Source organism: Dicentrarchus labrax, unplaced genomic scaffold, assembly GCF_905237075.1.
Source record: "Dicentrarchus labrax unplaced genomic scaffold, dlabrax2021, whole genome shotgun sequence".
Taxonomy (NCBI): Eukaryota; Metazoa; Chordata; class Actinopteri; family Moronidae; genus Dicentrarchus; species Dicentrarchus labrax.
This window is the reverse complement of record NW_026136702.1, coordinates 15,083,923-15,097,138: the sequence shown is the minus strand read 5'-3', so window position 1 is coordinate 15,097,138 and position 13,216 is coordinate 15,083,923. Positions and strand designations below refer to the sequence as shown.

Below are 13,216 nucleotides of genomic sequence, written 5' to 3'. Positions count from 1 at the left end.
TCAGTGTCATTTCAGTTTATTAAAAGCATACAGGTTCTCTTTGGTGCACCATCATCAGGTAGTTCAACATTTTTATCACTGTGCTTGATTAAAGTCCCCCTCCACTCAAAAATATTTTTTCACTGTGCAGAATGATGTATCTGCAAAGTTTGACACTAGAAGGAGGTTTTCTCGTTCATCTGCTGAAAGTGGAAAAGTTCTCTGATTTGTGGAGCCAATGTGCATATTCATAGATTCTTGATTTTCTAATGAGGTAGAAGATTCCTTTTTAAGGATTTTAATGTGAAAATTATACTTTTCTTTGCAGCGGGAAAAACAAGAAATGATTGTTCCAAGCAGACTATTTGTATGCAGTATATGTCTAATACATGCCTGGAGGGGACCTTTAAGCATGTGAAATAGTAAGATATTAAATGTAATACATAAACATACATCAACGTTAATTAAATAATAATAAAAGCATATTCTTACATTACGGCACAATGTCATTTTGATAATAACTTAATGTAGACTCTATGTAGAAATGAGTCACTATCCCTTCTCATCTGATAAACCGTAGTGGTCGGATTCATTCAAGGGCAATGTCCACAAACCTTGTTAGTGTTTTTGTTTTTGTTTAGAGTCTTTGTTTAATTATTATTTAAACTCTGTTAAGTAAACATGATAAAGTCATGATGAAGTATGAACAACCCAGTCTTCCTCGTTATCCCTTCTCATCTGAAAAAAAATGTCAGAATCATTCAAGGACAACTTCCACAGAACTTCAGCATCTAATTCATCCAATAAAACATGAAAGTTTAAACCTCTTCAATACTGATGAGTAGATTATGTCACATAATACTATAGTGTTGGGTCTAACACTGTGTCCACTATCACTATAAAAACAATCTACAATTCTCCTCAAATTTACTCATGAATATACATATATACAAATATTCTTGACATTTGCACTATATTACTCTCACCTTTACCTCTAAGAGAAAGCCAGTATTGTTTGACCCATGCTGCTTATTTTGTACTTGTTTCATTGTCGAAGAGCTGGTTTTGCCATAGGTCACAGGTCTGTCTATCATTGTTGTTAAAAAGTAGCTAATGTTCTTCACCGAACTGGAACAAGGAGATAATTTAGGTGGTTGGGTGTTCAGATGATTTGGGTATACTGAGCCCAGTCCTTTACAGATGCTGGTGCTCAATTGCTTAAAAAAAAGATATGTATTGAGGCTATATGCAGGATGTGTTAGTAGTTATAATAAATATGTAACTAATCTAAATGTCTTCATTTATGTCATTTCAAAACCACGTAATCTTAGTAAAGTAGTTCTGATCTGACCTCGATTTTCTGGGGAACTGAACTGTACATATCAAACGTATTCACTGTACATATTTTCACATTATGTGTTTTTGTGCGCGTTGTCGTTTAGGCAGCCGTTTGCTTGTTTTCTTTTCTCTCTTTCTTTTTGCACTGGAACTGAGCTACCATGCATGCATGTATCAAAACAATTACCACCAACACTGTTGCATGGCAATAAGAAAGTATCTATCTGTGAACACTGGTGAGGATTGATTAATAAAAAGATAAAAACTGGTCTCTAGACTTTTGGACTCGATTGTAAATCATTAGCTTTTTATATGCTATCATGGTTGCAGTTACTTCAATGCAGGTTGCTTTTCTGCTGACACTTTCAACTGACTATATTAAATTGTTATTATATGACCATATTATGTAAGGAAAAGTGCCTCAGTAGCACAAGTTATGTAACTGTGAATGGAAGAAACAAAGTTGAACTTGCTTTTCTCCAAAGAATAAAAGGACGCTGTGGTCAATGATGTGCATTAAAATACACTGTCGCGTTGAAACACTACAGAACAGTCATCATTTTTCTCAGTCCTTTCAAAACTACAAAAGGTGTAAAAGCGGCTGTCCCATTTGCTTCGCTGAGTGTAGCACTGCAGCAGCTAGCGGGGAGACACACAGAGCTGATATACCGACCAGGAAGTTCAGTACCATCCCTAGCAGGAGAATGGCGAGCAGGTATCCATGGAACAGCAAGCTGTGCCAGTTGCCTCGACTCAGCACCTGCCAGGGACTGTCCGGGTGCAGCAGCCACAGGAGGCCCAACACCCAGCTCTGGTTGACCAGCTGGGTGTAGTAGATGTCAAAAATGGAGGCTTGGGCATCAGGGGGGTGGTGGAGCTCAGCCTCAGACACCTTAGCCAGCCAAGTCAGGGACAAACTGTGGAGGATTAAAGCCAGAGGTGCATACATGTACTCCAGAGGCTCGATACCTGCCAGACCATGGGAGACTGTACAGAGAGAGAGAGACAAAGAGAGATAGATAGATAGAGAGACTCGATTAGAGGTCAATTTGTTCTGAAGTGAAGAACCTCAAGTTTCACCTCTAAATAACATCTATCCTTTTTACCTGTGATGACAAAAGATGTCCCACTCAGAATGGAAATCAGAACAGAGATGTGGATAGATGGTGGGGATGCCAGCTTCATGCAGACACTAAAGCCCACAGTTACTATGGGCAGCAGAGGCAGGGTGAGGGGGTAGAGGCCGGCATATGAGCAGCTAGCCTTGGCCCACATTGCCATCACGGCATGGATGCTGTTACAGATAGCCGGCACCAGCAACCTCTCACCCAGGGACCGGGAGTAAGGCTTCAGAGGCACCAGATTCAGGACATGGAGGAGATTTAAGACTAAGAGAGAGATCAGGACCTGGAAAAGACAATCAATATAAAGAGTTACAGTATATATCAGAACTAAAGGCTCAAATACAAAGCGGAAGTCTGATGATCTGACGCTAATAGCAAACCAGTCACTACAACTCATGTGGGTGACCAATATTCAGTGCAGATGGTGGAAAGCATTAAGCGTAGTAACTCCTGTATCTCTTGAGATTATTCGAGGGCCCCAAAAGCACAATTTAAATAAAAGAGTTTTAAAGCTGGTGCTTTATTACATTTTTGACATTTATTTTAAATGTTGGACAAATGATGCAAACCAATAATGTGCTGACATCTATTTAGTTGAGATGATTAGTCATTTAAATTAGTTAGCAAAGAGATATACAATTAATTGACAACAATTTTTAATTAATTAATAATTTTTTGAATTAATCAGCTAATCATTCACATCTGATCTGATTAATTGACAAGGAAAATAATTGTTGGTTGCAGCCATAATCTGTATCACTGTACTTTGTTTTCTAAGTTTATCAATTTATTTATTTTTATTTTTATTTTTATTTTTATTATTAGTTTTATTAGGTCATGGCTGGTGACTAAGGGTGATCAGGCTTTTGCCGTCAGGGCCCCTACACTCTGTAAGTCCCTGCCCAAGGAGATAAGGCTGATAAGTGAATGATATTGGGCTGCCACGCTTCAATGGCGATGGCAAGAACAGAAGTATTGTGTTTAAAGTGAATTAGTGATGAGTCAGCCTCGTGCACAAATCATACATCAATAGTAAGTTTACACATAATCCAAAAATAGAAATGCTTGGCAAAAATAGTATGTTCCACTCCATCCAGGAAGTTGCGATCGCAACAGTTATTGCAAATTCACTGAATTATTGGCTCACTGGAATTTGTTGAATTCAATTTTTAATAAACTATTTCACTTTGTGCGGAGTTGCTGCAGCGGCTGGGGTTCGAGTCCGACCTGCGGCCCTTTGCTGCGTGTCATCCCCTCTCTCTCCACCCACCATTCCTGTCACTCTACAGCTGTCTCTATAAAAATGAGGCCAACAAAAGGGCCAACAAATAACTTAAAAAAAACCCAAAAACAACAATCATCGCAAGAAAGAAAGAAAGTAATCAGTCATTTTAAAATATATTTTGGAGGGGCTGATATTTTTTAGGGACCCCCTTAAATTTTTAACAAATCATTTCTCATTAAGAGGAGCCGATCTGGCTCCACTGTTGTTCGCACCCTGCTTATATTTTATTTTTCTTGTTTGTTGTTATCTCATTGTCAAGCACTTTGTAATCTTGTTTAGATAAGTGCTATACAAATAAATTTATTATTATTATCATTATTATTATTATTATTATTATTATTATTATTATTATTATCATTATTATTATTTGTTTTATTATGTTGAGAAGCTAGAGGCTAATAAAGTTATTTTCTATTGAATGAATGAGAAATCCTGGGCTTGCAACTTGCCAACTACTGTGATGCACTGATGACATCAAGCAATATGCCATGTGGACAAAATGCGACTTTAACCTCTGGACTAGAAGCAGTGGTAACCTGCAGTCATTCAGTCTTTACAGCCCCTTCCGCTGTCTCTACTTCAAACCTTGTAAATCTTAGTGTGTGTGCTACTATAGTGCAACGTAAAAACTGTCAGAAACCCTATCTTTAACGCACATACATTAGACCCACAACAAATCACACTCAAGGTCAGTGTGTACGTTTAAACAACGGCAATTCACGAAGCTCCGTCGTTAGTTATTTCGACCTTTGTACGGGGGCACATTTACATATCAGTTCTCAGGTCAGCCGTTCGGTTAAACATCTATCATGCACAAGTATTTCATCAACACCCCCACCACCAGCAGCAACCCTAACACTACCACATGCCCTGTCCTTCAAACTAGCACACACACACACACACACACACACACACACACACACACACACACACACACACACACACACACACACAAACACTGACAGACTTACAAAAGCCAGCAGCCGACACTTCATTGTATAGATATGAAGTTAACTGTATCAGTGATTACCAACTACCCAATAAAATTATTAAACATCTTTAATGGTCACACTTTGCTTTTACAGTAGTAAAAAGTGTAGTAGTAGTAGTAGTAGTAGTAGTAGTATCACTTTTTAAATTCAGCATTTCTACATGAAGAATGTATGGGTTTAAAAAAATAAATGTTACTTTACTATGAGACAAATAGGAGTATGCACACACATTCAAACTGAGAAAGGCGCTAAGCTGAAAGTGAGCAAATCATGAAATGAGCATGACACAGTCTAATGAAGAGAAGTTGTGCTTGAAACGTCACCTCTGTGTAATAAATAAGTGGACATTGGAGCTACGCAGTGTGTCAGCTGTTTGTTTATTTCAGAGATAAAGGTACATGTAATTGCAGTATAGGGAAAAACCCAGCTGTCAGGACTTAGTACTCTGTGTAAACTAAACAGCATGTAAGCCATAGTGAGCAGTGTTGTCACTCTTTTCCAGAATTAATAAAAAATACAAATGTGCGGGTGGTAAGCAAACAGTGCTTTCATTTTTGATGGATTAACTCTAATTAAAATGTGAATTGCCAACAGGCACCAACCTGGGCAAAGCAGAGAGCCACTGCATACGGGTAGTGGTACTGCGGGATGAAGATACTGGCCACAAAGTTTCGTAGTTTGTCAGCCAGTCCGTATATCACCACGACCACAAGGAAGAGGGTGGGAACCAGTGGCTTCAGTGTATGACTGCATGAAAGACTCTTTGTCACTGAGGCACAGCATCCCCTCCTCCACCTCCCTGAACTGCACACAGAAACAGACAAGAATCATGCAACAACAATCACATTTTGGTTTTTGTGCAATTTTCCAGTTTACACAGCTGTGAATATAGTTTCCGAGAATTGCAGAAAAGTTCAAAAGCTCGTCCTTTAACTAATGTTTGACATGTTAAGCTTTATGTTTTATATGCTCCCCAACTGGAGAATGATTTGTGACAGATAAGCTCTAGGAAAAACAGCCCTCAGGAATAACAGGTTTAAATATTTGCATGCATGCAATTAAGTTTGTCTATATAAGTTATATCTATATAGTTGGCTCTCAATTTACTGGTTCCCAGAATAGCAGAAATAGCCATTTGTAAAAGCCAGTAGGATTACCTTTTACCTAAACAACATGCTGTCATTCTGTGCAGAGGTTGCCGCTGCTGGGAGTGATATCTAGAGTCAGCGTGGGGAAAAGAGATATTCAAAATGACTATAAGATCATAAACCAGTAACAAAATCAATATAGCTTCCAAATAACAGAAAGGAATACCATCTGTCAGAACACCCTCTCTTGTTATTGCTGTAGCCTAGTAGATACTGATCACTAAAACTATTACAAAAAGTGTCTTATATTCAGGACTTCATTTTGAACCATTGCAAAACAGCCCCTGACTTGTACAAATGTACAGTGTATTTTTTTAATGGTGTACAAGTACAGTACCTACCAATACATACATGTAAATAAGGATACAAGATGTAAGTTAAGTTAGGGAATAAAGGAGTATTAATGTAAACAATATTTATACTGTTTATTTGTATTTTTACATACAAATACATTTTACATTTTTGAGCAACAGTCTGGTGTTTTGGAGGAATTAAAAAAAAACAACACATACAGTAAGTATTTTTAACTACCAGGTTCTTATCCTATTATAAGCATGCCCATCTCTGACCATCGCAAACAAGTGTCCAAAAACAGTGTTTGCTGGTGAAGTGAGTGGCAACGTTGTAGAGATGTTTGTGTAGATAATGCACCCAAACGGGGTTAATGTTCGTAGTTAGTTTACCTTTAGAAGAGACATGCTGAGTTTGAAAGTTATGAAACAACCTATTGCTCATCCATATTTATATTTTCATACTATGCAAAGACTGTAAAGTTTTTCCATCTTCTACAACTTCCTCATCATAAAAAACACTTTTCTACTTCCTGTTTACCAACAACAATGGCAACAGTGTTACAGTGTTAACCCACATAAATTTGAACTACCTCAGGCTGTTGAAATCTTACAAGTTAAATGTGTTACCTCATACTGCAGGTAGATCTACTTTACAACAACAAAAACGTATTCACTCAAATGTACAGTGTTGTTGCTGAGAAGATCACATTATACCCCTTAATAACAGAATAGGTAGACTATCTGTCAAAATACCAACAGTATTCATTTTATGTTCCCACAGAGTCACCCCCTTATTCCCTAACTTCACATCTTGTTCCCATCTACCTCCATGTATCACTGACTATATATAATAAATGACACATAGAGTCTGTGGAGTGTGTGTAGACCTGCAAATAATTACACTGTAAACTGAGAGGATAATTTAAAGCCTTCCCTGTTTTTAAATTCAGTTTTATTGATGGGGGTGTCTGCTGCAAGGCAAATCTCTCTTGATAACCCAGTTAATTATGAGTCAGGAAATGTAGGACATCATTTATTAAAATCACTATGAATATAAACATGCTGAAATAATCTTATATGGGCTAAATAATAGAATACTGGCTATCCAGCCTATATCGAGAATTACACGAATTACAGTTGGTTTATAACTATGAAAATAGTTATATTGCAAAAACGTATTTTTTGAATTTTTTTTGTTGAAAAGTTAAATACATTTCAAGAATGTAGCCTTAACAAAAGTCACCAATAAAAATGACAGTATATGGCCTAAAAGTTATGTAAGATAGTAGACCCACTTAATAGCCTACCTGCATTGCTTATACTAATTCCCCTTAATCTAACATCGGAAATGGCATAGCCTACTTGTAACACAAAGCTGTGTGCACTTATGTAAATATATAGTCCTACAGTAATTCATTATTCGGATAGAAGCAGGAAACCGGGAGCAAAGCGCGAGAGAAACTTTACTCACCATCTGGAATTCCTCATAAAGTCATATTAAATAATCAGACGCCAACCATTCCCTCTGCCCGGCTGTCAGTGCCATTCGCTCATACGACTACCATTACTAAAGGTTTGTAATCATATTGTCCAACATGTCCCTGCCACCGTCCTGCTGAATGAGCCGCTCTCTTCTCTGCTGCTCTCTGCTGTGGACACTCAACTCACCTGTTTCCCTCAGATGGACTTTGGTCCTCGTCTGTTTGTCTTCCTATAATTAAAGAAGCAATCTAGGTGGACAGTTATTAAACGTCTGTTTCTCCGGAGGTAAACGGAGGTAAACAACATCTGTGGAATCCATTAAGGTATCTGTGTTTGCTCACACATTTTATTACACATAATCTGAGATAGTGAGGAGTAGCAGCCTCATGAGAGGAATTTCACCGGCCTCGTTACTGTGTTATCCATCTAAAATGGATTTGACATTCCTGACTTTATTGATATGCCCTCTGCTGGTGTGAGAGTAAACCTGGCTCTGTTTTTTTCACGCCCAGCTTTAACACCTGTTTGTGACATTCCTGACACTTTTTCTTCCACAGCTTTATGTTCCCTTTCCCCTCCCCTGGCCTTTCCCTGTGGCTGCACAGCACACAGGCTCCATGAGGACATCATGGAGTCCCAGAGCCACATGGCTGCATGAGTAAAGAGGTGGCTTAAGTAAATAGACTCATCAGACTGAGAGGATGGAGGTCTGGCACTGTGGAGCTCAGACAAACACAGTAGCAGCCTGCATGGGGGCCTCTGATGGATCCAGAGTATTGCAGCAACAAGCCTGTAAGATGCAGAGGGCTTTCTGTCATGACTCTACTACCAACAATAAAATGTAAGCACACTGATACGTATGATTTGTGTACACTGATATGTGGAAATAATTGTGTATATTTGTGTGTACACTGTATGTATTCTGGTGTGCACCTTAAATGAAAAATACAATAAACTCACAAGGACAGCAGGGGGCAGTCATGCTCTGTTTTGATGTTGGTAGACACATAACCTTCTCTCACAAAGCTTTGTTTGTGGGAATAACAAGTATGAATAAAATAAAATAATGACAAGAAGATATTTTTGAAAACACAATTTCTTCAAAATTAGATATTTTTTATATTTCCTCAGTCATTCTCTACACCAGGTTTGGAACGCAGAATTACACTCAGGTGATTTGAGGGTCATTGTTAGCAAACCAGCCATCCCCTTTCTCCATCCCTACTGAGGTCACTAATAGGTGGACTGCAGTCTGGGAGCCAGACACCATCCAGTCAATCAAACCAGATGGATATTTCCAAAGTTACTGTCTTTTTACTACACCTCTAGGGTGCCCTCCCTGTGGAGAAAAGCCCTGTAGGGTCCCCAGTGCCCAACAGTATATAAAGCAGTTAAACCTCAACCAACTACAGTATTAAAGTGTTGTTTATATATCGCTGTATCAGTATTAATTAATCATAAAACATAATGACACTCTGAAAGGGGTTACTCTACATGACAAGTACTTTTAACATTGTAAGTAATACTTTGCAGTATTACTTAGTAACATTTTTAAGGTATGACTTTTATATTTTTACTTTTTAGAGTATTTTTAATTGTAGTTGTAGTATTTACCTAAGTAAAGGATACAAACATTTCTTCCTTCACTGCCCTACACATACTTTTTAAATCTGCCTCTTCTAGTGTCCATATGTTGGCTGCTGTAACACTGCAATGACATTAAGTCAAGTACTCTATCTGTCTATCTACATACCTGAATTCATGATCTGTACTAGGAGTAGCAATAATATTGTCTTTATGGGAATATGTGGGCTGTAGTGTGACACATCTGACACTAACAGAACATAGAGTGGACATGTCATGGACCAGAGCATTAGCAGGAGCAGTATAATGCACCAGACCAGCTGCATTGAGTTGAATGTTGAATTAAGTTTGTCTGGTTGATATATGATGCATACTGAAGCCTGTTGACTCACTTGCTGGAAACAAGAACCTACATCCATAAACAGACAGCGACCGGGTTCAACAGTGGTTCATGGGAGGTCGTAATCATAAACAGCAAGAGGACCACAAAACATCTCGAAGGGAGCTGTGAGGAAACTGGGGGTAATGGGGAGGTGGCAGTGGTTTGGGAGGAGGGAAGGGGTTAAGGGGTGGAGAGGCTGTGGCTAAAGGAAAGTGAAGAATAAGTGACGTGAAGGTGGAGGAGAGGTGATGACATGGCTGAGAGTGACAACTGAGGGGCACTGCAAAACATACAGTAAGATTCAAAACTTCAATATTTCAATGAGGCAGCTAGGATGAGGTTAAAATCTTTTGTATCGGTGTGGAGGATGCAGTGTGATGGGGATATTTATATGGGATTTATAAGTTGTCAGAAATAGTTTAGTTATTGTTAATACATTGGTTATTGTGTTTCTGAGACAGTATGTTGTTATCATGGATGAATTTATCTTAGCAAGTTTGTGAAATCACATTTTATTGAAGGATCAAATTAATATTTTATATATTCAGTTCAATGCTTTCATGTAGCAACCCCAAAAGTATCAAGGTTTATCAATATATACCCTGCTATATGTACTTTTACCCTACCTTATTCCTTTCTTCTTTCTGTTATTTAAATGCTGCCGTAATCTTTGTATGGTTTTAAGCAAAGCTTGAAACCTTGTCCTGAACAAATTACCGTGTACACTGCAGCTATTGGGAGTTAATTTGGGTGAAGTAGGACTCCTATCCAGGTCTCTCCTCCGTCACCTGTCACAGCCAGCTACCATGTGGCCCTCTAGAGCACTTAACCGTTACTGGGTTTCCAAGACCACCAGCTAAATTAAGGGTGAGGCTGAAGAGGGGCTGAGTAAGAATCACAGCTACAACAAATAGTGCATAGTGGGTTTTTAAAAATCTTTTTACCTTGTTACTTCCTGTTGGGCTTTTAGGGAGAATATTTTTTAAGTTAGTCTTTCAACATTGTCGCTTTGTTTCTTGGTATAGCATGTTCTTCTAATGAAGGGCTGGTGGGGACAGCTGATGCATCTGTCAAATGACTTAAACGAGATGGGCGTAGTACTGTCCAGGTAAAGAGTTCTGCTGTTTTTTTGTACTTGTAAAAATGTGCATTGGGGAGTCATCATACATTGGTTTTGTGTTTAGTCTCCTGTAATGTTGCTGTATTCATGTCTTTAGATTGCACTTCCCTGTGTGTATGTGTCTCTGTGTCAGAGTGAATAACAGTTGTAGAACTGCCTCCAGAGAGCCTGTCAACACATCCCAAACTGTGAGCAGCATCTGTGACAGGGAGGTCAATAGTACAGACAGTGACCATTCCTCCATAATACCTATTGGGAACAAAGGTAAAGGGAGTATTTTTACCTCCAAGTCTCTCCGTCTTTACGCACAAAAAATGCTTTACACACACAACTACACACAGACATTTCTTCTGCCTGCATACAGTGTGTGAGCCAGAGGAGGTGCTAGTTCCCGCTCTCCCAGAAACAGCTTGTGTAGAGCGAGGCTACATCACCCCACAGCAAGTATACAACCTGCTGAACGCAGAGGAAGGCCAGCCCGCCTTGTATGATCCTTATTATATTCTCATCCTTGACTGTCGCAGCGCAGAGAGGTGGGTCCTGCATGGATGGTTTTAGTGTTTTCATGGAATTTTGTTGAATATAAAACAAATATAGAATATCGCCTACCTCATCTTTTAGGAAATGTATAGTGCTATAGAAAAACATAGTGTAAAGAGGCTGTTGCAGTTATGATACATAATCTATATGTGTTCGGATATTTGTGAATTAATGTGTGTTTTAGGTACAAGGAAAGTCACGTGGTGACAGCACGGGCCGCTGTGACGGTGATCCACCCTGAGCTGGGCTGTCTGATCAGCTGTATAGAGCTGCAGAAGTATTCTATAATACTGCTGTATGCAGAGGAAGGATGCAGCCCAGGTCAGCAATACACATTCAGCCCTGAGGATACACACAAATACACTTATGTACTCTCACAAAAAGACAAATATTATATAAACATATTAATGAGGTATCATTAATCCAGTAAAACATATTTTTTGCTATGTGGCATGATTCTAGAGATGGTGATCTTAGTCTGTTGGTCAGTCGATCCATCATTTTGGTCCAAACTGAAATATGTTAACAACTATGAGATGGATTGCCATACAATTTTCCACAAACATTCAGGGTTCCCAGAGTTGGACTTTGGTGATCCCCTCACTTTTGCTCTAGCACCACCAGCAGGTCAAAATTCTAATTTGTCCAATAATTTGTTACAGGATAAAGATAAATATCTGTAAAACTAATGACAATCCCATCAGCTTCAGCTGTACTTTGTGCCAACAGCAAATGTTAGATTGCTAACATGCTAAAAAATTAGATATTATATCTGCTTAGCATCAGCATGTTAGCATTGTCATTGTGAGCATGTACGTACAGTCACTGTAAGTACAGCCTCACAGAGCCATGGCTGTAGACTTAGGCTTGCTGGAAGCGTCCTGACTGTCTGGTTGTACTGGTGTTTTCTCCCTGTCTGTGTTCTGTTACTGTTTCTATGTCTCTTCTCTGTGCTCAGTGGGCAGTGTGAAGGCCAGGACAGACTCCCCAGACCTCCATCGCTGTTTCTTCCAGCTCAGTGCTTTGGGAATGGACCCTGTCATCCTGCTGGGGGGATATTCAGCCTTCAATGTCCTCTACCCTTTCCTCTGCACGCCCCGCATGGTCCTGCTGGAACCTGAGCGGCACACCCTCACCATCTACCCCTCAGAGATCCTGGAAGGAGCTCTCTACCAGGGCTCGGTCTCCCACGCCTCTGACTACCGCATAATCAAGAACCTGCACATCACACATGTGGTCAATGCCACTGCCAACTGCCCTGATGCCTTCCCCAACACGCTGTGCTACTTGAGGCTGCGTCTGAGCGATGATTCCCAGCAGGACCTGGTGGAGGCATTGCCCCTGGCATCCAGGTTCATCAATGCTGCGTTGAAGGCTGAGCCTGCCGGACGCGTTCTGGTCCACTGTAGTCTGGGCAGGAGTCGCAGCTCAGCACTAACGCTGGCCTTCCTCATGGAGCATCGACGCTGGTCACTGCTTCATGCCCTGCGCTGGCTGAAGGAGAGAAGGGCATGCACGGCACCCAACGTGAACTTCCTGCGTCAGCTGCTGACCTATGAGGAGCAGCTGTTTGGGAGCAGACTTACCTCCCTGGACGACATCCGCCGATGACTGGAGTAAGAATGGGAATGGAAAGGAAGACAGACAGGATGTTTTTTTTTTCTACAGTTCACATTGAGATTAAGTGTATAATATTTTTTTTTCTACAGTTCACATTGAGAAAAATGTCAAATAAGACTGAACAAACAGAGGTGGATTTTGTACTGCAAGAAAAAACATATCCCATACAAGTTTGACATTAATCTTCAGCTCCCCCACACAGTGTTTCTTGCACTATGCCTCAATAATAACAATAATCATACAGATGTTTAACTTTGTGACCTCTGTGTGACTCAGTATAATATAATCCCTGTTATGTCATTTTGCTTGGTGATAGTTAATAGAAGATA

General features: G+C 39.7%; 2 protein-coding genes across 6 annotated transcripts; one reads left to right on the top strand and one right to left on the bottom strand.

Annotated features, from left to right (window-relative positions):
• Positions 1–7,803, bottom strand: si:ch211-248a14.8 (uncharacterized). 4 transcript variants are annotated; one of them, XM_051424941.1, is made up of 5 exons: positions 7,631–7,791; positions 5,876–5,935; positions 5,321–5,522; positions 2,424–2,724; positions 1–2,304 (listed from the first exon to the last, which is right to left on the bottom strand). In XM_051424941.1, the coding sequence occupies exons 2-5, from the start codon at positions 5,899–5,901 to the stop codon at positions 1,898–1,900; spliced, it is 936 nt and encodes a 311-aa protein (XP_051280901.1). In that variant the 5' UTR covers positions 5,902–5,935; positions 7,631–7,791; the 3' UTR covers positions 1–1,897. The 4 variants fall into 4 exon arrangements, with proteins under 4 accessions (XP_051280901.1, XP_051280885.1, XP_051280894.1 ...); XM_051424925.1 differs by having other exon boundaries at positions 5,883–5,935; XM_051424934.1 differs by having other exon boundaries at positions 5,321–5,536; positions 5,884–5,935.
• A 2,043-nt stretch (positions 7,804–9,846) lies between these two features.
• Positions 9,847–13,206, top strand: LOC127378026 (serine/threonine/tyrosine-interacting-like protein 1). Of its 2 annotated transcripts, none has more exons than XM_051426480.1 (6): positions 9,847–9,901; positions 10,633–10,715; positions 10,861–10,991; positions 11,092–11,260; positions 11,452–11,588; positions 12,226–13,206. In XM_051426480.1, exons 2-6 carry the CDS (start codon positions 10,645–10,647, stop codon positions 12,876–12,878), a joined length of 1,161 nt encoding a protein of 386 aa, XP_051282440.1. In that variant the 5' UTR covers positions 9,847–9,901; positions 10,633–10,644; the 3' UTR covers positions 12,879–13,206. The 2 variants fall into 2 exon arrangements, with proteins under 2 accessions (XP_051282440.1, XP_051282450.1); XM_051426490.1 differs by lacking the exon at positions 9,847–9,901 and adding an exon at positions 10,497–10,527.
• Positions 13,207–13,216: the final 10 nt, after the last annotated feature.